At 36.3% G+C, this 22,828-nt stretch overlaps 2 protein-coding genes across 2 annotated transcripts; one reads left to right on the top strand and one right to left on the bottom strand.

Annotated features, from left to right (window-relative positions):
- The first annotated feature begins 12,716 nt into the window (after positions 1 to 12,716).
- LOC103327455 (uncharacterized) lies at positions 12,717 to 13,650 on the top strand. The gene has a single exon (XM_008229800.3). It carries the CDS (start codon positions 12,754 to 12,756, stop codon positions 13,648 to 13,650), a length of 897 nt encoding a protein of 298 aa, XP_008228022.2. The 5' UTR covers positions 12,717 to 12,753.
- A 1,950-nt stretch (positions 13,651 to 15,600) lies between these two features.
- On the bottom strand, positions 15,601 to 21,642 carry LOC103326317 (Ring/U-Box superfamily protein). Its single transcript, XM_008228541.3, is given in 9 exon segments — positions 15,601 to 15,925; positions 16,021 to 16,126; positions 16,728 to 16,893; positions 17,010 to 17,322; positions 17,405 to 17,805; positions 17,807 to 18,365; positions 19,396 to 19,514; positions 19,837 to 20,931; positions 21,480 to 21,642. Coding segments are annotated over 8 exon segments (2,610 nt in total). The 5' UTR covers positions 20,665 to 20,931; positions 21,480 to 21,642; the 3' UTR covers positions 15,601 to 15,807.
- Positions 21,643 to 22,828: the final 1,186 nt, after the last annotated feature.

Below are 22,828 nucleotides of genomic sequence, written 5' to 3'. Positions count from 1 at the left end.
GAATTTGTAATTTTGAGCAAAATTATCAACCAAACGATTTAAAAACAAATAAAAAAAGGATACCAATCCCCTTCAAACCCACTGATTAGCCAAAATTGACGACTTACAATATGGAACTTAGCCCTCGTGAAGAGTAATCAGATCATGTTTCAACAGTAAAGTGGGAAGACCCTAACACTATAGGATTCGTACCTAACACTAAAAGCTCATGTTTTAAAGGGCCCATCATGAAAATATCGACCCAAATTTTTTTAAGTTGACTTTTATTTTATTTTATTTGTATTTTATATAAATATTGGAGTAGATATTCTATAAAATAGAAGCACCTTAAAAGAGTACAAAAGATAGCAAGAAAATCATCCAAAATCCAAATGTGAAAGGCAGGAACAATAACGTAATCTTTATAAAAAAAAAATCGCGGCATGAACCAAACCAAGGAAACAAATCCTCGCCTCTAAATTTATTGAATACATCTGCCAAAGTGTTTTTAAGGAAACAATCAAGACCCTAAAAATGTATGACATGCATTGTTGTTGACTAGGAAAAATTAATTTGGCAACGTTTTTAATGTTTTCTAGAAAAAAGTTCCTTCATCTACCCCTATGTCTCGACTATCGACATGCATTGTCGTTGTCTGGTTCTCAATATATCATATATGATTCTACCATTGAAACTAGTCTTCAATTAAAACGTGAACCATATTCCCAAAGAGTTGTTCTACATCCGAGATCTAGTTGATAAAACTTCTATGTATGCAGCCATATCGTTCAATGTGTCCCAAAATGCTTCTTCACACATCTGTCATGGGTGAAAATATGTCATAGTTGATTTTCCATTGAGCAAGCTGAACAGATTCCATAAATGACAACCAAACTCTGATGCGAATTGACACAGCGAGAAATATAGCCTAATATAATCGACCCCTTTATTGTCTTGCATTACATCAGCTTAGAATTGTAGCAGTCACTTTACCCATTTGAGCCAAGGTTTTTGGGTTTAGAGATAAAAGTGTTCAAAGCCCAAAGCAAAATTTGAAATCACACCTGGGAAACCCATGACCATGACAACAACAAACTCGGCCCAGGTCTAACCCATGTCTATAGTTAAAATTGACTAAAGGTCCATTCGGCCCAAGACTCGTTGAGCAAAAATCTCGACACAAGCACTAAAGGGGCGGCCCAACCCAAACTGTCAGACATGACAAAGATTTAACCAAAGTCAAAGCTCAACATTTGTTCCTCGGCCGAGTAAAAAGCACGACAGAGGCATCGATTTCACGTGCAGTACCTTGAGAAGGGCACCACACAACAGAGCATAAGGAATGATGGGACGTCGAGCAAGCTATTTTGAAATTACATGTAGGATGACTAAGAATGCCTAATATGTCAATTTAAAATTATAATAAATAAATAAAAATAAACTTCAATAGCAGGATTGATATGGTTTATCAATCCTAAAACGTGCAGAGCATAAAATAAAGAAACACATAGATAATTATTTGGGAGTTTCACTAAAACACCCAAAATGGGGGTTGAAATTATAAAAAAACTCAAGCACTATTTAAACATATAAACACACCCAAAACCCATCATTACACACACTCAAAACTCATTTATAAACACACCCAAAAAGTTGACTTTGGGGTTGATTTTGGGTGTGTTTCTATATTTAAACAGTGCTTGGGTTTTTTTATAAATACATGTCTAGGATTGGGTTTATTTATAAATTTGTATAATTATTTTACGTGGTAAAACTCCACCTATGGAGAAAATCCACGAGACTTCTCAGTCAAAAAAAAAAATCCACAATAAAACGTTGATCACAAGAAGTACTCATACACTTATCCTAGACACATTCTAGATAATGTTTACCGATTTTTTCGTAATTAAACTTCTGTCAGGGGATGATCTTTCGACACTCCTTATATTGAACGCAATACTAATCACGACTGCTTCAAGCTCGTCAGAGAAAAATAGCCACCACGGTGTTAGTGCCCTCAACCTTATGAGTCACCGAACATTCAAATGAATCTAATATGAATGATGAAAGTATTTAATAAATCACCAAATAAACATGGAACACTTGATGACTTGTCTCAAAGTTAAGCACAACAGCTTTCTTAGGAATTTTAGATGCTCAGACAAAATATGTAAAAGTTGTGTCTTCAAACAAAGAAGCACATCATGTTCTCCTTTTTCCAAGAGAAATGCATAAAGTCAAGAGATCAATATCTTTCCATTAATTAAATTTGATTCTCTAAGAATCCTATTCAATTTCGTCAGCTTATGCACTCTTAAAGATGACTTTCACTACAACCAATTGTTATAGAAGGAAACAATATCTATCCAGATGAATCAATGAACGCAATAGAACAACGTTCCTTCCAAGTCAAAGATGAAAGATAATATTTTAATTTAAATCAAAATAAGGTTCAACTAGGAAAATAATCTCAAGAGATCAAATCTAATCCTATTAAAAACAGGACTAACATAAAGGCACTTGAGTGAAAATAACTCCAGTCATGAATCCTATAATGAATGCATGATTATGTCATGATTTACTTGGAATCCTACAATGTATGTCATGATTTACCTAAAAATAATGTACAAGTAGATGGTCTTATTGAGGAGCTGCTCTCTCGTTCACGCGAGGAGAGCCTCGAGGCTAGGGTTAGGGTTTCTCCAGTTTTCTTTACTCATTCTCTGTGCCGTCTCTCTCAGTCTTCTCTGATTGTTTCTTTGGGTTCTTCTTGGTGAATTGGATATGACATTGTTTTGCTCTTTTGTTCTTTGTGGGGTGGCTGCCTTGGCTTTCTTTCTTGATTTCCAAGGAGCCAGTCTCTGGTGAGGGGTTTCCATCTTCATAGATGGTCTCCGCATCTTCTGCTCAAGGGAATGACAAGTATGCGACACCAAGCGAAAATCAGAAGCGTGCGAAAACTAGTGTTGGGCATTTGATTGTTAGTCGCATGGATTTTTCTAGTAAGCGTAGTTTTTGTATCGAGGATTTTGTTAACAAGGCAAACAAGACCAGCCTTGAGAGGTCTCCAAAATCTCCCTAATAATTTTCCTATGGAACATTCGTGGGCTTGGCAACCGATGAACGTTTCTACTATGAAGATCTTTCTTCAGAATTTTCTTCATGCTAAGAGGCCAATCTTGGTCTCCCTTGCTTGTCAACTGGGGATCTGGATTAAGAATAGGTGGCAGTTGGTGTTTGGCTGGATATGTTATGATGCTCACAATACGTTTTGACTCTGTACGAAGAACTATGATGCTTTCTTTAGATCATAGGAGGCTTTCTTTGATAGTATCAGCGTAGTGATGGGATGTGTTTCAATGATTTTGCAGTCTGGTGATTGGCTGGATCTATTCTGATACCCATAATACGTTTTTGACTCTATACGAAGAACTATGATGTTTTTTCTAGATTATAGGAGGACTTATTTGACAGTATCTACGTAGTGATGAGATGTTGTTTTAAGGGTTTTGTGGTTGAGGTTTAGGTTGGTTTGTTTCGTATATGTTGTTTGGCTCTTCTGTTTAGTTAATAGCATGGATGATACTCTTTCCTATCCTGAAATTTTGTTTCTCTAAGAAGGTTTTAACGATGCCGCCGTTAACCTGCTAGTTCTTACCATATAATGTTCCTTTCGGTTGAATGAAATACCATCTTTTCTCAAAAAAAATTCCTCATATTGATCAAGTCATACTTCGAAAATCTAGGATTGAATGTGTTGGCCAAAATTTCTAGTAAAAGATATTCACATCCTAATTCCCGACCTATGCTAGAGTTTAGAAAATGCAAATACAATTTTCATACTAACATACTTCTCGGAACTTGAGCTAATCAGATAATAAAAGCCTCAGAACTCGAAAAGAGGGCATGTGCAGAAAGTACATCGATACCTGTGATCGAGGCATGATGTGATGGTAGGAGGTGTTTCAAGCAAAAGGTTTGGGCGGTGGCCGCAAGTCTTGGCACCTACTGAAGACGGCAACTTTTGCCTTTAAATAGTAGAACAGTTTTCATTTTCAAACACCCAATCTCTCAACAAAAAAAACCAAGCCGAAATGTTGTTCAATGTATTCCCTAAACTAGACATAGATAAATTTTATTGCTTTCCTAGGATTCAACATAGCATATCACCAAGAACTCTGAAGCTTGTTCAAAGTTCTTGAGCACCATCATTGTAATCGTCCATTTTATATATCAACAAACAACTCTATTCTTCAGAATTTTTGTTTGAGCACCATCTGATCCATCTCTCTCTCATTTTAGTTTGTGTTTCATTTTGATTCAAAAAGTACTTAAGAGTCATTTGACAGCTGAGCACGACCACACCGAGCACAATAGTCTCAAGCACCCAACTTGATGCAACACAAGTAGCATTGTTACCAAGACTAAGGACCCAATGACCGAGAAATCATTCCTAACTTGGCCCAAATTATTTGATGAAGTCAGATCCAAGGTGCACACCACCATATCACTCTCCTCGCTCTCACGGTCATCAACGATTGTGGCTGATGGCACGCCATGCAGAGCACTCACACCAAAGAAAGACGACTTTGTTCCCAAATCTAGGCCCTTGATTATTCCATTCAAAATAATAATCTCAGTTGGTTGCAAAGATGTTGAGGTCAACAATAAACAATGTGGCAAAAAATTAATTATATATATGGCCATATGGAGTAAGGGTTGGGGATCCTAGAGACGTCTAGAGTTATTGGAGCATTATTCTACTAAATTAAAGGGAAAGGTAACTGGAATTGTAGCACACATGTTTTTATGTGACTGAGATCCTTGTTTTGAATGTTCTAGCCATGATAACAAAACTAGGCCAAATACTATATGGTATCAGTTTTTAATTCCAAACGGCATTAGGTATTCACATTTTTTTTAAAAATGTTTATGTACACTATTGTCAAATGCTATTTAAAAACCCTTAAGAAGTATTGAATCTTTTCCAGAAACATAGAAAGTATTGTATATTTTATTTTATTGATTCTACCATGTCCATGTTAGTCAGTTGACTTTTGGGCCCTGTTAGGTTTACGGAAAGGATTTGAAAGGAAATCACTTCTCATGTCATTTCTTAAGAGATGGAAATGAAGATTCATTTCCCATGTTTGGTAATCATGGGAAAATAATCAAGAAATACCACTTTCTTTTCTTTCACATGTTTGGTTTGTGTAGGAATGGAAAACAAAGTTTGTTTAATTGACCAATTATACCCATATGAAATCAAATAAAAAAAGAATGCATTCAATGCTATATTGTAATTCTAAATTGTTAATGTGAATAATATGGTCATGAAAAATGTGTATTTAATGTTGGCTCATTTTCCCAAACTTTCCCACGATGAGGAAAACAAAACCCAAGAGGAGAGGAGGACTTCACTTTCCTCCCTACTTTCTCATGTGCAAGACAATAATTTCTCATACCTGGACTTACCAAACATGGAAAAGCATCCCTGAGCCTCCTTTCTCATGAACCAAAGAAGACCTTGGAGTTTACATAAAATAAATTATACCCGAAACTCTCATTTATCATGTTGTAAATAAATGATATCGTACTATTCTTGTTCACAGAAAAAGAAAGAAAACAAATTGCGAATGGAGAACAAAAACGGAAATTGCTCAAAAGTATCCTGGCCTTACTACTCTAGAGCATATATATGTAGCTTGTACGATTGTGGCTATAGAACTACAGAAGACCTAAGAATGGTGTATGATGGAACCCAACCTGTAATATATTTTAATTTGTTTGGTAAACTAAGAAAAAGGAACTGTTGATTATTTGTTCAGTGGGATATGTAAGAGGCTGAGGAAATATTCCTTGTGTCCTCGTCAGGCGAAAATTAGAGTCCAACGTCCAAGAAGGTATCCAATGCGGCTAAGCACGTTGGTATGCAAACAGACAAGAGGAGAGGGAGAGACATTGATAGGGAAATTATATGAAATTTGAATAGAGATGGAGATGTGGGTCCCCTAATGTGGACAAAAGGATACTGCATACCTATCCATGACATCCTCCCAAACCAGCTTCAATATTGTAAGAAATAATTTAGAAACAAAGTCTATAGAAAACACCTACATGTATATGGGATATATTTTTGAGTCAGGCGGTCACATTACTACATAATTCACTCGTAATAATATGAGTGGAATACATGATTATATGTTCTGAGACCTTACAATAACATTATCAATTAATTATTGATCTACTAATAGTGTCTGCTCTAGACCGGGGAGTCAGTGCAATTGCCTTAGGCCCACTGTAATGGAGCCCAAAATATTTTTATTTTTATATTTATAAAGAGGTATATTATATTTATTATATATTGTTTTAATATTTTTTTTAAAAAAAAGTAACATGAAGTGTTTCAATTCTTTTAAGCTCTAATTGATTGCAAAGTTGGAAGTTTTAAGTTTGTTGTTGTGGAGGGGGGATTTCTCAAATTCCAAGTTATGTTGTTCTTTATTTATTATTATTTGAAGTATTAAAATTTCATTGGATTTCCTTGTACTACTTTTTTTTTTTAAGTAGCAATGATTCTTGAAAAAACAACAATCTGGAAGTCAAAAAGGAAAAAGAAATGATTGAATTGTTACAAGTATTTATCTTGTTTATGCATTAGATTTGAATGTATCAAGCGTAGCCTCTTATTTTAGATTTTTATATATTGAAATTTGAATTTATATAATTTATTTATCTTGAATGTTAAATTTTAAGTTAATTCAAATAAGTTAAATCTTGATTGAAAAATGAGAGTGAGTCTAGCGCTTAAGTGAAAAAAAAATATATATATCGACGGACTTAATTTTTACATATGCCCTGGGCCCTAAAAAATTCGCCCTGTGTACTAATTCTTCTCTTTGCAATTAATGGGGTAAAAATAGTCAAAACGCTTCGTTCTCAACACTCGGGAGTTCAACTCTAAAACCTAAAACAATAATTTCACATGCCATGACGTGATAAACTATACCTATCGAAAATGGAATCAAGGACTTGAAAGAAGAAAAACTAAAAACTAAAAACAAAATCAAAACATTGATCAAGTGAACGGAAGTACTACACATCCACATCCACACCCACACAACTGGATATAAGAGAAATTTTTATTAGTTTATAAGAGCATCCCCAATGGGCTCCCTAAATCACATCCTTAGATAAATTTTAGAGAGAAATCGTAAAAATACAACTTCAACCACACTCCCTATCCACCTCCTAAAATAAGGAGTCCTCTAGGAGCTCCTAAATCGGAGGAGAGAGAAAGGACTCCTAGTGGCTCCCTATAATTTAATGCTGCTTTATTCGATAAGTATTTCAAACCTTTATTTAATGCTAACTATTTTTTATTTTATTTTATAATAGAGATGGACCAATTAAAAAAAAGTTAAAACATTTATGACTCTCCAAATTAGAGAGTGTGGTTGGAGTTGAAATTTTTTAGAGAGCTCCTAAAATAGCTTTCTTATATTCTTAGCCAAATTTTAGCTAAGAAATAGAGAGCATCATTGTGGATGCTCTAACTAGATAGTACTAAACACAAGATGTATGGGTCTCAAATATGATAGGGGTTAATGTAGAAATGTGATGGCTACATAGATATCAGTAGAGAGTGAAAGTGGTGAGGTATACTTGAGTCGAAGTTTCAATATTTTTGGTTGTATATGGAAATATTCTAAAAACGAGGCTCTCATAGCTTCAAATGAGTGAGAGAGTGTCGGGCCTATGTAGGCGAAAAAAATACAATCCAAGGAGGTGCTATTCGAGAGAGCAGATATAGCTTTTAGAAGATAAGATACAACACAACAAATTGTCAAATTCTCTCCACCTCTCTCTACAAATTATGGCAACCTTTTCAAAACCTCTTCCCCAAAACTAGCCAGTTCCTTTATGTCATGCCATAAACTCTGCACTCCTCTTTCCATGGCTGAAGATCCTAAAGCTTCAGATCAACACCAACTTCTATCAATATTTCATGATCACCAACAACCGCCACAAGGTCTCAGGGAGAAAGATGATAATATTGAACCAATTATTCGAAAGCAAGCGGATGATTGTCGAACACCGACCTCTCGTGATCACAAGATACCTACCATTCAAAGCTGCCCAACCACACCAAGAAAAAAAGGACAAGCTTTTGTGCGCAAGAGGAAATTAACAGTGTTCGATTTCTTCGAAAGCACCGGGCGTGAAGAGGTAGAGTCCTTCTTTCGCTCTTGCTTTGAATCTCCTAGTCCTAGGGTTAAGAAGAGATGTACCAGTATATGAGCCTTCTGGTATATATTTCTAGCTAGCTAGCGTATATTTTTCATTATATTATTCCTCTTAATTCCTTGAGATATATATCTAGATATCAATCATGATGCAAGGTCTAGACTGGCTACAATAAGTGGATAGACTACAAATTATGTAAAAAAATTATAATAAAATATTCAAATTCAAGGTTTTTTTTTCCTTCTGTTCCTGTCTGGTTCTTAATTTTTTTTTTTTTTGTGGTCCAGACTTATTCTGTTCTTGTCATTTTATGATCAAACAAGCTTCTTGTTCTAGCTGTTGCTAACATACATATACTCCTTTTGATTAAAAGAACATACATGCTCCTCTTCTCCGCAAAATTTTGATTAATTTATTCGTGGTTTTTCTATCCACTCTTGACCATCTGTGGCATTAAATTTCAGTTGAAGGAAATTCTGATTTACCAATTTATTAGAGATATAACTAGCACAGTAGCACTAGCACCTCGCAGCAATGTTCTATTTTTTTTTTCTTCTTCTTATATCTCATCCATCAATGAGTTTATCTTAGAGTAAATTTGTAATTAAAACTTTGATTAGATCATGTATTTGTGAAATTCTATATATTTTATTTGTCTAAGCCACCATCCTTGAGTTATATACATATTCATATCAAACTCACCATTCGGTCAGTAAACTGTAAACATCAAAAGAGTTCATCTGTAATTTTTTTTGCACTGGAAAAAAATAAATATATGGTAATGCAATCGCCAAAACCAAAAAAGAGTTTCCCGTATAAGCACGGGGCCTAAATTATAAAGAAATCCTACAATACTTAAATTCTAGGGAAAAACCAATTGACTTGATACATATACTTTTGATTTTAAACATCAAGAGAGTTAATCTGTAATTTTTTTGGCACTGGAAAAAAAAAAAGGGAAATAACTTCTTGCATATCCCGAAGATCTCGTCCGGTGAAAATAAGGCTGCCATTCCCACATAGAGTAGAGTGTGATAGTTTGATACTGCTACGAGGTGAGCAATTATTTTGGCTATGTGTGTGAAGAAATTCACTGCTCCACGATCCAACCATTGCAACCACTAAATCCAAGTTGTATAGTACGGCCAAACCAATATCTCCAAATGGAAAAGAGCAGGGCCGACCTTGTTTTTAGCTAAGAAAATTGTACCATTTGATGGAAATCAAATTTACTAATACATATACTGGCCAAAAAGAAGTTTTGAACGTATAAGCAAGGGGTGAAGTGACAACGTATAGCTTTGGATCCAATTCTCTGAGTCGTTCGCAATTAGGGTAGCTCCAAAAGATAAAGGCCTTCCTCTAATTTGTCTTTGGTTTTTGGAAGAGAGCGAGAAAGATGCAACAACAAGTCAATATATCCTCGAGTGGCCATAAACACTCAAGGCATGAGGATTAATTAACTTTGATCCCATATTTGTGATCTATACATGTTCCCCTCTTTCCGGGACTTTAGACTTGACCCAGCCAGATTTCAACCATGCTCAAACAATACCAATACTACCTAGTTCGGAGCCATACTTCGGCCGGAAGTGGCCGTGGTTCTCCAAACTCGGCATTTCATGTAAAATTGATATTAGAGAACTTATATATTTATATTAAACTTGTGTAATTATTGAAAAATCTATATATTGTTGGCCTCCAAGTAATAAACATGTGAAGAAGTTCCCTGCTACACAATCCAACTTTTGCAACCACTACATCTAATAGTACTAGGGCTCCAAAGGGAAAGAGGGCAATGCTGCCCTTGTTTTTAGCTAAGGAAGTGGTATACATTTGGGAAAAATCAAATTTGGCCAAAAACAAGTTTGGAACAGTAACATATAAGCTGTTTGTGCAAAAATCCTCACTGGAGAATATTCGCTTTGTGATCCTTTACCCTTTGATCTTCCTTCTCTCTCTTCCTCGATTCTTGTAAAAAAGACCGGAGTAATAGACCATACCTAGGGGTGTTGGCCAAAGGTGTGAACCGGGCGGCCGGAGCCGTGTGGAGAAAATATGGAGAGTGGAGAGTGGAGAGGTTGGTGGCAAGAGTAATGTCGTCGACTAGAGAGAGGGAGAGAGAGAGCTTCAGATATTTTTCTCGGGTTTTAGGAGTAGGTTTAGGTGTACCTTGAATGATGAATGAAGCCGTCTATTTATAGAATTCTCGGAGGCTAAGAAGTGTTATTGAACGATTTCCTGCAATTCTTCCCAGTATGGAATGAGTAAAGAATCAAGCTACAAGTCTCGATCTATACAAAACGCATTGGGTTTTTGTGTTTCTTTCGGTTCATTGATAGCAGAAGAGCCTTACTCTATAGGGGCGCTAGCGCTTTACTAATATCAAGTATAGGGGCCAAAAACAAATGTAATAGGCTGCTACTCTAGGCTTGCTTTGCTTCTTCAAGCTCCGCAAAACTCTTATTATGAATGAGTTTATTCTTTACCCAAATTTGTAGAGATTGAGTCCATTAGGGATTTGATTGGGATCCAAATCTCCTAATTTGATGATGAATATATCTCCTTATTAGGATAATATTTGAATTAATGATATTATCTTATTAAAAAAAGATAATATCCTATAATTAAGATATTATCTCTATTAATTAATTGGCCAAATAAATTGGTTCAATTAATTAATTTAAGGGATATTCTTATTTCCCGTGTGGCGTGCTATGATTGGGGACGAAAATATTTGCTCTCACATAAGCAAGAGTACCAAGGTTCGTATATAGCTTTGGATCCTATTGTGCGTGTCTTTCGCAAGGAGAGTAGCTCCAAAAGATAAAGGCTTCCTCTAAATTGTCTTTGTTGTTTGAGAGAGAGAGAGAGAGAGAGAGAGAGAGAGATGTAACAGCAAGTCAAAATATATCTTCGACTGGCCATAAACACTCTGATGAACTTTGATCCCACATTTCTGATCTATACGAGACCTGGAAAATATCGTGTCATATCAGTGTTATGTTTTCTAGTTCTTGTGCTCATATCATATCATGTCATTTCCAATGTCCACGTGTAAAGTATTTTCTTGTCAAGGATTATTTGGTATCGTATAATTTAATCTTCACATTGTTGGAACATATTCCAAATTCATATTATTTGGGTTTTTATCACAAATGATCTTTGAGGTTAGCGAAAAAACATAAAAGACCAAACGTGATAATTTCACAAATCTTAGGAACCATTCGTGATATATATAAAAAAAATACAAATTTATAAATAAACTCAATCCTAGACATGTATTTATAAAAAAATTCAAGCACTATTTAAATATAGAAACACACCCAAAATCAACCTCAAAGTCAACTTTTTGGGTGTGTTTATAAATGGGTTTTGAGTGTGTGTAATGATGGGTTTTGTGTGTGTTTATATGTTTAAATAATGCTTGGGTTATTTTATAATTTCAAAATGGGGGTTTTAGTGAAACTCCCTAATAAAAAAACCCTATTGTTAATAGAAAGCCAATACTAAACAATCTTAATTCAAACTACTTAACTAGCTGCTGAGCGTAACTCAAAACTAACACAACCTTGTTTATTTCTAAACCAAATAAATCATACATTTAAGAACAAAAAACCCATGTGACCATAATACTCACAAAACCATTAGAAATTCTCAAATTATTCCATGGCTTGTATATACTAGATTTTAAGAAACAAAAAATGAATTATTTTCTTAATATGGCAATAGTTTAACGGAGATTTATTATGTTTTTTTGCATATTCTGTAATTCGGTATCTCAGTGGTATGTAGTTTTTTTGTTTTTGCACTCTATCTGGGTTTGTGCATTGCCCTACTTGATGTCATTTGATATTAGGGCCAACTCGCTACTCTAATTCAAATCATTGCACGTTTGGGAGCTTGTATAATGAGGGGATAATTTTGAGGGGGTGTGTTGTGGGGTTCAATTCAACCGTATCATAATAGCTCTATAATTGATCATACGACTATTAAGGACTCCTTCCTCTAACCCCTCATTACAGTTTTTCTATGCACTTCTGCCGCAAATAAGGTTTAGAATTTGGGTCGAGGACCCAACACCGTTTGGGCATACGTACACATTGAAGCCCAACAACATTCCCAAAGCCTTTCATTTTCAGTGGACGCATTTTAGGCCTAGCCCATATATTTCATGTTGGAGGACCCACTGCAAAAATCTTCTCCTGGTCCTGGAAAGTTCAGTAGAAAGATTTGGGAAACTTGGGAATGTTCAGGAAAGCTCCAAGAGTGAAAACAAAATAACTTCTGTCCACCACTTTTACCCCCCACGTAGCCACTGGGTTCAGAAAGCACTCAACACCTGTCCGCCACTTGTCAACATTTGGTAAAACCCCACAACACAGTTATTATGTACTCAGTATCGATATTTAACTACATAAGTTTCTTCTGTTGATATCCAAACAACATCTCCATTTTCAAATCCATTTTCTGAGAGGGAAAGAGGCAACTTTACTGCAAGAAAATATAGGGCAACTACTGTCAAAAATGGCCCCGAAGCGCTCAACGAAGACGGTGGTGAAGACCACCAAGCAAGTTGTGAGAGAAACAGTTCAAGTCTCATCAGTGGTTCAAAGGAAAAGGCAGAAGAAGCAGAGTGAAGACAGTGGTGATCAAACTCGGAAGCCAGTCAAGACTATCAAGACTATTTCCATTGAAACCCAAGAAGAAAATCAAACCCAAAACGTGGAAATCTCAGAGCCAGTCAAGACTAGAAGGATCCCCATTCAAACAGAAGAGGAAAACCAAATCCTAAAGGGCCAAAACGCTGAAGCAAAAACCACTCTCACTTCTGATCAGAAAGAGGCAGAAGAAGAAGAAGAAGAAGAAGGAGAAAAGAAAGAAGATCAAGAAGATACAGTGGAAACCAATATAACTTCTGACGAGAAAGAAGATGAACAGAAAAGTGAAGAGGTCAAGACCCAAGAAGGAGAAAAGGAAGATTCCAAGGAAACCAATACAACTTCTGATGAGAAAGAAGAAGAAACAACAAAGAAAGAAGAGCTCAAAAGTGATGAGGTGAAGACCCAAAAAGGAGGCAATAAAAGTAGGGAGAAGAAGAGGAAGAGGAGAGAGAGAGGTGGAGGAGAAGAGTACAAGATATATGTGCATAGGGTTTTGAAGCAGGTGCACCCTGGCATGGGAGTGTCGTCCAAGGGCGTGACAGTGCTAAACAATTTGATGAACGACATGTTTGAGAGGCTGGCGGATGAGGCAGCGAGGCTGACCAAGTACACGGCAAGAAAAACCTTGTCGTCTAGGGAGATTCAGGGGGCAGTGAAGCTGGTTTTGCCTGGTGAGCTCGGGAGACATGCCATGGCAGAGGGGACCAAGGCTGTATCAACCTATGTGTCCAATAATAATGGAAGACAGTCCAAGTCTTAATTAGGATTTAACCAAAACAAGAGTGTTAATTAGGATTTCGTTTTAGTTTGTATATTTATATGTTACTTTCTTTTTGTAAATTGGTCTTTCTTTCTCTCTCTGTACAAGGTTCGGATAACCATGTGTAGATGATGGCGTGTGAATATTGATCCACCTGTTTTGGTTATGAATTCCTCCTCTCTCTTTTTTGTCTCATTTTGATATTATACTTTTCCACAGCTATGGACAGGATGTATTAATTGTCTGAGTTCTATTGAGATTCAGAGCACACGTCCGAATTATATTCATGCCAACCGAATACACTTTGGTTACTTTCATAGCACTTGATAAAGGAAAACATTCTCCTCCTTTAGTTTTAATCTATTTTTTTCATTTTAAAAAAAATCGTTTCATAGGACTTATTTCTTCTCATAAGTGCCCCTATCAAAAACACTTTAATTTAAATCAAAGCAAAAGCATTTCTTCTATTGAAATCAAAATTTATATATTTCATGGAAAAATATTAAAGAAGCACTTCCTATGCTTGGGAAGCTAGCAAAAAATGTACTGTCAACCACTTTAAAAAACTAATGTAATTGCACCATTTTCTTCTGGTAGTTGATGGCATGGAGCTGGTTTTCGGAAGGATCGAATCGGAATCATTCCAATTCCAATCCAAAAAATTTCGGAATGAAAATTCTTTTCCAGTTCTTTTTCCAAAAAGCTTTAGAATTTCAACATCCATTCTGATTTGAAAAACTCGGAATTTTCGAAATTGTTAGAAAATTTCAAAACTAACATTTTAAAGAATTTTTATGGAAAATAGTTGAAAATTTTAAACATGACCGGATGCGGATCCTCTGCTATGATTTTCTCTATCATAATCTGCTTTATTTTTGTTCTCCATACGCCATCTCATTAAAATTTAATCTAAGGGATTTAAAAATTGACACATCATCCCAAAACAAAATACCAATTTACTCCTAATTAAAATTAAAAATTTAAAAAAACCTAACACACAACTAACGGGATAGTTAACGTCCAAAAGCTGGTTTTTTTTTTTTTCTTCTTCTTCTTCACGTTCCTCTCTTTTTTTTCTTCTACTTCTTCACGTTCTATCATCTTCTCCTTTTTTTTATCCTTCTTGTATAAAGATTGTTGCTTTTGGTGGAGGAATTAAATTATGGGTACCTGACAAATATTAGAAAGGTAAGCCTTTCATTAATTCATGGGTTTTCATTTTCTGGGGGTTTTCTTATTCCTTTGCTATGAAGAACGAAATAGAGAGATTCATAATTTATGTTTGGTTTTGTTATGGCGTGTGGTTTGTCAAAGATGGTTTTGCCTTCAATGGATTTTCGTAGTGATGCTTGTTGCTTTGTGATGGTGGAGCAAGGTGAAGCAAAAAGGAGAAGAGGACAGTACGTGTAGCTAGAAGGAGAAAAAAAGAGAAGAGGACAGAAGTGAAGAAGAAGAAAAAAAAATCAGCTTTTGGATGTTAACTATCCCATTTGTTTGGGTGTTAGTGTTTTTTTTTTCCTTTTTAATTAGGAGTAAATTGGGTTTTTGTTTTAGGATGATGTGTCAACTTTTAAATCCCTTAGATTAAATTTTAATGAAGTGGCGTATGGAGAACAAAAATACAGCAAATCATGGCAGAAATCATGAAAATCAAAGCAAAGGATTCGGATCCAAGCTTAAAAAATGCATTTCAATTTCAATCCCTTTTTTTTTGGAATTTTCAGATTTCAGAATTCATTCGAGCTCACCAAAATGGGAAATTTTCAGATCGAAATTTCCAATCCAACTTGCACCCCTAGATGGTACAAATGCAAAATGGTACAAATGCAAATACTAAGTAAGGGTGATATCTTTCAGGGAAGCAACCCTCAGTTGTGTTTTGTTTTGTTTTTGGGGGGGCGGTGATGTGGGGGGCGGCAGACCTCAGCTATAACCTAACTGGATACTGAATTTACGGTATATTAGCTTTCCGTTCTATTTTATTAGATCAGAATAATGAATCAAAGAGAGCATTTTCTGTGTCAATCGTACACTCAATATATGTGAGACATCATGGCACCTAAGCAGCAACAAAAAACAGAGAGAAAAAGAGATTGGAGCAAAACCCTATGATGCCTATATAAATGTTAACTTTAACTTAGTAACTTAGTGTTCAAGTTACTGTACAGAATAAGCACGGATCACCTCAACTGCGGGTGCTCTACACATCGGACACTTTCCGCTACTCTCAACCAATTCGGTAGCACATTTTGAACATGCACACATGTGCCCGCATCTGCAAGACAAAATGAACAGAAATTGAAAAACGATGTTACAATCTCCACATATCCAACAATTTGAATCACAAAGGTGCACATTTTGGAGTTCTACCTGTACAGTAAAGAATCAATACTTCTATCGCAACATATACAGCAAATTCCTTTCCTTACATGATCCCATTTAGAGCCATCTTCTAGCAGACCATCTTCACACAACCCTGCAGAAGCAGACACCTCTCACAGTCAACTTAAGGAAAGCAAGTAATGGACCGAAGTTTTAGAGAATTGTTCACCAAACCAACAACCAAATAAGGCAAAATGACAAGGGATCCACAGCAGGAGATGGGAGCAAAATTTTAAAAGGAGAGGAAACACAAACAACTAGTATCATCTTTGCAAAGTTTTAAAAGGAGAGGATTAGGGTTTACAAAATCTAATTTCGTGGTTATGTCATACAGGTTAGGATTTTATCTTTTGAATGTTTTTGGTCCAATGATGTTTTCATTGCAAAAATAGCACATTAGAGGCCTAGCCCAAGATTTGGGTGGGCAGCATAGGCCCATAAATAAACATCAATCTTCTTCTTAAATGAAACGTAACGTGTTGTATACGGTGGGCTGGGAACAAACTGATGGACCTCTAAGACATTAAAGCAGAACCAACACCATTGATAGAAAAAACCAATCAGACATAATTTCATTGCAACTATCCAATCAGAGTTAGTAAAGCTATCCTAGAGGTGGTCAGTGTAGAGTAAAAGTTCACCATAAAAAACATCTATGTAAAATATACTTAAGTGCATCAAAACTATTGACAAACCTTGTGAACCAGATGATCTATTCAGGGCATCAGAAACTTCTTGTCTTATTGAGCGCTGCAACTCGAGTTGCATATCCATGCAGGCTTCTAACATTCTTTGCAAGTTATTCATCCTCTGTTGTAGCCTACCCATGTCAATCCTCATATCGTTAATTATCTCCCAGTCCTGTATCAGTAAGCAAATTGTAAATTGACTAAGCCAAAAGGAAGGCGTCAAGAATATAAGTGACTTGATATCGAATTATGTGAACGCAAGATGCAAGAAAAATTATGTGAACTTACAATTCCAAAGCGTTGATGCATGTCATGCTGTGGCCAATTATCAGGGTGTGACTCCTGGTCCCAAAGTGGTGAGGGAGGTATTTGCTGTGATGGCAGCGCAGTACTAGGACTAGGACTCTCAACAGAATCCACTTGACCCTCATTTTGATATCCACCAGTCTGCTCTAGATCCTGTTCTGCAGATTCAGGAGAAGGTAATGTATCATCTAGCTCCCAGTCAATGGTAGCATGGCCTTGTCTTTCCACATATGATTGTATAAGTCGATCTAGATTCTGACGGAAACCACTACTAAGAAGATTAGAAACCCTTCTCCTGCAACATTAATAAGATTTCCATGAGAAAAGCTGATCCTTCAGAAGCCCAAAGCATAATCATGAATTAATAAATTTAATACCTGCTTAGGAGTTCCCTTATCTCTGTACTATGAGCATTATCGTCATCAGGAAAATAAAAGGTATCAATCTGTCTGACTGGATCAGCATCGTCAGATGGCTCTTCTAACCAACTGTGAACAGCCTCTTGAAAACCACTTTCCTCGTGCCACACTTCACTAACTTCTTCAAGATGACTGTTTTCTCTATCCTCGCCCTCCAACAACTCTTGGGACCATTCATAACCAGCAGTTTCCTGCTGATCTCCAACTGTAATTCGACCAACATTTTCTCTCAAATCATTATACTCAGCAACAGGCTCTTCCCAGTCTCCTTCCTCATTTTCTGAAACTCGATCCTGCCATTGTTGTACCTGAGAAGTAAATTCTTGAAAATTTACACCCCATTGAAAATTTACATCCCCAATCCATGTTGCCTTGTAAATTATATGTATCACCAGATTGTTCACAGATTACACTTTCCTCCCCACTTGGCTCAGATTCATTAGATACATCAATGACTTCTCTCATGTTACTGTGTTCACCAGCATCATTTTGCGAAGTTTCTAGGGGCTGCTCAACAGCAGTGGTTGCCTGTAAGTTCCCAATCATATTACTACCAGTACCCTCACTCCTTTCGACAATGTCAAAAATGGTTGAGCAATGCCCGTCTCTTACGACATTATCTGGAACTTCTCCCTGCCAACCTTCCACAGGAACATTAGATTCTTGTGAATCTATTTCCAGAATGGTGTTGCCACCTAAATCACCGCTACCATTTGACATTCCACATCTATCATGTCCTCTGTCATCACTTGCCTCTTCATTAGCATCAGATTGTTCGAAAAAACCATGTACCTCTTGTAAATTGTCTTCTTCAGCATGTCCATTTCTACTACCACTAGACACACTTGAAGATGTCTCAGAATGGCTGCTGCTTACTTGACCACATGCAGTATTATCCAATCTGGAGCAAAAACCTTCCCTACTCCAAAGAATAGATGCCCAAATATCAATGAGAAAATAAATAAAAGCATTTTTCTACATAAGAAACAAAAAATGAATGAAGAAATTAATTCAGTATTAGTCAATGAAATAATCCAGACAGCTTCAAGAATTAAAGAAGAAAAAAGTTAATGGATTTGCATGACCACAATCTATAACTGATAATAATATAGAAGATTAAGATGCTCTAAAGGTGAAAGTCTATATGCATACATACATGAACATGAGTGTCCATTGCAGGGCAACATCATACTGGAACAGTGATAGAGGCTTTCAAAAAGACCTCAAACTCAATTTCACCATGTCAAAAGTGATTTATATCTTGTTTTAACACTTCAAATTCTACAAAACTAGTAATCAAGAAAGGAAACACAACTAACTACATCTTGACAACCCCACTACTTAAAATTGTACCAAGGAATTAATCCATTTATTTAACTATAGACCAAACTCGCCAGAGCAAGCTAATAGCTATAGTTTGTCATCTTTCCAACAATCAAAATATAAAATTTACAATCTGCCCATTGTAATTTAGACTGAATCATCTTTCTATAGTGGACCACCCTTCAAGCCCCATAAACTCACACATAATATACCAAAAACACTTTCACGATTAGAAAGTGGTTGGAAGAATGGGTTTACTGCATACCATTTTTGTATATCACTTTTTGGCTAAATTCAATGATTATAAAAAATCGTGCATCAACAACTCTTGGAAGAAGAATAATTAGAAAACTTAGACTTGAGGTGTCCCAAATCATTTTTACTTCAATAAATGCAAAGATGATATAAATTATACAGAAAACAAAAGAGGATGACAAGGATGGGTTAATTCATCATTACGAGATGATGCAATTCCACCTATTCATTGCGTAAAACTTACAAAGACATCTCAGGTGTATATAAAATGGAAGGTCACACGATACTTAAGAAAAAAAATTAGAGCATAAAAGCTTTGCAGAGAAAATTAAAGATATCATTCTTATTAATTAAAGCAGGGAAAATATTACCTTAGACCAGAGACTGTGTGTCTTTGCCTCAATAAGCCTAGTTCATTTTCAGCCATGGAAGTGGGTCTCTCATTCTCAATCACTCTACCATTTCGTAAGAATCTTCCTCTGAGCAATGACTGCGAGAGAAAAGCAAAAACAGAAAAAACATGTTGACATATTAGTAACAAGAAAAGTTTTCAACGCCTAGAAACCAGTACAAATGCACAGGCATAACAAAGCATCATTACACTTCTAGAACATGATACTAGCATATTGATTTCTTGTCGCTAAGGATGTCTCTATGGGTATTCACATTATCCAAAGACTATCGAATATCGTACACAAAAAATTTCACCAAAATGAGATTGTACACTCAAGTATAACAAACTCAAAACCCATTTTCAAAGAGTAACTCTATGATAAGCAACTGAAGATGTGGAAAGCATGATAACAATGAACCTGAATGCGATTGCGGTGACCAAAATGTGATACGGCCTGGTGCTCCAACAATTCTTGAAGTTCTCTTTGCCTTTCCCTCTCAGCCTTCTTTAACATATCCAGCACAGCCTGTCTACCGCATAACTTCCGAATGCCCCTTCGTGTGATCTCAGACCGGCCTTCAGTTTGGTTAACAACCAATCCATCACGAACTCGTTCAATTTGATTACCAATTTCAGCAGGCTGTTCTCCACTATTGTCACCAGAAGCACCTCTCTGCTGGCTGTTAATTTGCACCCACTCCCTTACAATTCTGACCCTCTCCTGTTCAGTTTCACCAAGCCATTCTGCCCTTGAACTGTTACTCATATTAGAAACACTTGAACTACACTCAGGCACACCACAATTCATCCATTCCTTGAAAACTTGCCTCACCCTCCCCCTTTCAACCTCCCCAAAATCAGAATGCTCACTGCTAAAATTGCTACAGTTCTCATGTTCATTGGATGACCCAATTTGACCTTGAGACCATAATCTGCACTCACTCTCCGCCACACTCTCATCCTCTAAATCACCTGTGTGTTCACTACCATGGCTTTCAGCAGCATCTGCTCTTGAGATGTCATCTATCAACCTATCACTTCTTTGTTGAAGCAGCCTTTCACTGATTCTCTCTTGGGCACGACTCACCACATGCTCATCCTCAAGCTCTCGCCACATTTGTAGTAGCGAGGACGGGCGGGTGTTTACCCTCCCTTCATTGCCTATCCGTCTAGATGCGTGAGACTGAGAGTCGCGAAGAATAGAAGGCTCAAGCACAGAAACATTGTGTAGACCAGCAATAGCCATTGTCCAAGATTCAAACTAATAATTAGACCTTAAACTCATCTGTATAAAATGCATATTAAAATCGCATTTCTTTACAGGAATTACAACAAGGTGATTCTTTCAAAAATCAGATCATCAAACTCAGACGAAATTAGCCAAGGTCATAGCTATCATCCCTGTCATCATGGCCACATGAAGATGATAAACATACTCATCCAATCTAACCAGCATTAAATCATCCAACCCCATAAAAATTTCACCATGCGTGATTGCTTTCTTCACTTGTCTCTGCATTTCAAAGAATAAGAAACAAAAATCAACATATTTTTCCTTTTAAAGCTTTAACTCATTACGAAGTTGTAGAAAGATAAACCATTTACATAAAATAAAATTCCAATTAAATACCTTAGACGTAAAAAAGCAGAAATTGAACAAACAAACAATCTTGCTAAAGTCCAAAACTCCGAAACCACCGGAGTCATAAATCTATTCAACTCCTCAATGCCTCTGTTTGGTCTCTGAGAAATTTTACAAAATGACAAGAAACTAAGGCGCAGAATCCCCTATCCCTCAGAGACACAAACAACCCAACAGCACATTCAGACTCAGTCAACCTTGGACTTCCCACACCTAACAACCATAACCGGAGATTCAAAGGTTTATTTTCCATCATTTTCCCTACCTTTCCCGGAAACCAAACAACCAGTAGATGAAGATTCAATCAAATTTCAAATCGACATTGCAAATCACTCAAGAGAAAAACGATAAATGACCGAATAGAACATGAACCGCGATGTTATTGAGCAATTTAAAAAGCGAAGATTAAAAAAAGGTACCGGTGAAGCTCTCTGCCTCTTGATTTGGGAGTAAAGGAAACGAAACCCTAGCTGTGTAGAAAGTAACAGTAAGAGAGAGAGAGAGAGAGAGAATGGAAGTTTCAAAGAGAGAGAAAGAGAGAGAGAGGGAAGAGCGACGATTTTCCGAAGAATAAATGGAAACACGTCACCGTTGAGAGTCTTCCCCCATAAATATTGCCGTAACGCAAACGTCTTAAATTTTGGGGGAGCCCGCCAGGGGCTCCCACGTGTCACCTGTCTGTTTGTACCGGTCATTTTACGAAACCTTCCAAATCTTAAATTTAACGGGAAGTGGGGAACAAGCCTGAGAGATAGAAACGGCGCCGTTTCGGGTTTCACTCCTTTTGTGATGTGGCGCCGTTTAGCAAGCTTCCTTTTGTAAGGATCTCGGTGTTGTATTTTGGAAGTGGGCTCCTTTTATCATTCCATCTTTCAAGAAATTATCTTCTGTTTTTTTTTTTTTTTTTTAAAAAAAAAGAAAAGAAATTATCATTTAATTATTGGTTATGTGTTCTGTTTGCTTCCATTTGGATGGAGATGTTGTACGGCATGACACATTTTTCACCATACATTAATTTGTAGGAAAATCCTGACCCAAAAAAAAATAAAAATTTGTAGGAAATTGAATAATATTATATTCAAAGAATAAAATATAGTATTTGTTCTATAATATAATATCATTCTAGATGTTTTATAATATTGTATGATAAAGATGTGGCAACCAATGGACATGGAGGATGAGCTCAAAATATATGACCATGAGCATGACAGTGAAGTTTATTTAGTGACAGTTTCTTTACCAACACTGCATTGTTTATTACATCTTCTATGGAATTGAAAATCTTACCTTTATGAAAGATATATGGTGACTAAATAAGGTACAAATAAGGTTATTCAATAATTTACTAGTTAGTTCGTATTATCGTAATGTCTTATTTGCTGTGAATAAATAAAGTCTATAATGAGCTCCGAAAGAAAATAAATGAAACGTTGTCCATATTAGTTGGTGTAATACGGTTAGTATCTGTAACATTTACTCAAAACGTAAAGTATTGAATTCATTATAAAGAGAGACCAAGTTGAATTCAGTATGTGGCCCTATGGTGTACATAAAAGCTGAAACACAATGCCTTTTAGATGGTGCACATTAGGCTGGTGAAATCTATGAGTGGATCGAAATCTTGAATTATGTAGTTGTATAAGAAGTTGTGACTTCTTGGTTTTTGGTAATTAGACAGATTGAGTCTTCTTAGTCCTAAAGCAATTGAAGGCTTCATTGAATTCAAATCCCTTTTCACCAACCTTCTCTTCCTCGTCATGCTTGCTCA

This window comes from Prunus mume, linkage group LG1 (assembly GCF_029339155.1).
Source record: "Prunus mume cultivar Tortuosa linkage group LG1, ASM2933915v1, whole genome shotgun sequence".
Taxonomy (NCBI): Eukaryota; Viridiplantae; Streptophyta; class Magnoliopsida; order Rosales; family Rosaceae; genus Prunus; species Prunus mume.
Note: the sequence above shows the minus strand (reverse complement) of the source record. Positions and strands in the feature narration are given on the sequence as shown.

Excerpts from the sequence above, each read along its gene's own strand:
- LOC103327455 (XM_008229800.3), top strand. The coding sequence starts at position 12,754 with ATGGCCCCGAAGCGCTCAACGAAGACGGTGGTGAAGACCACCAAGCAA.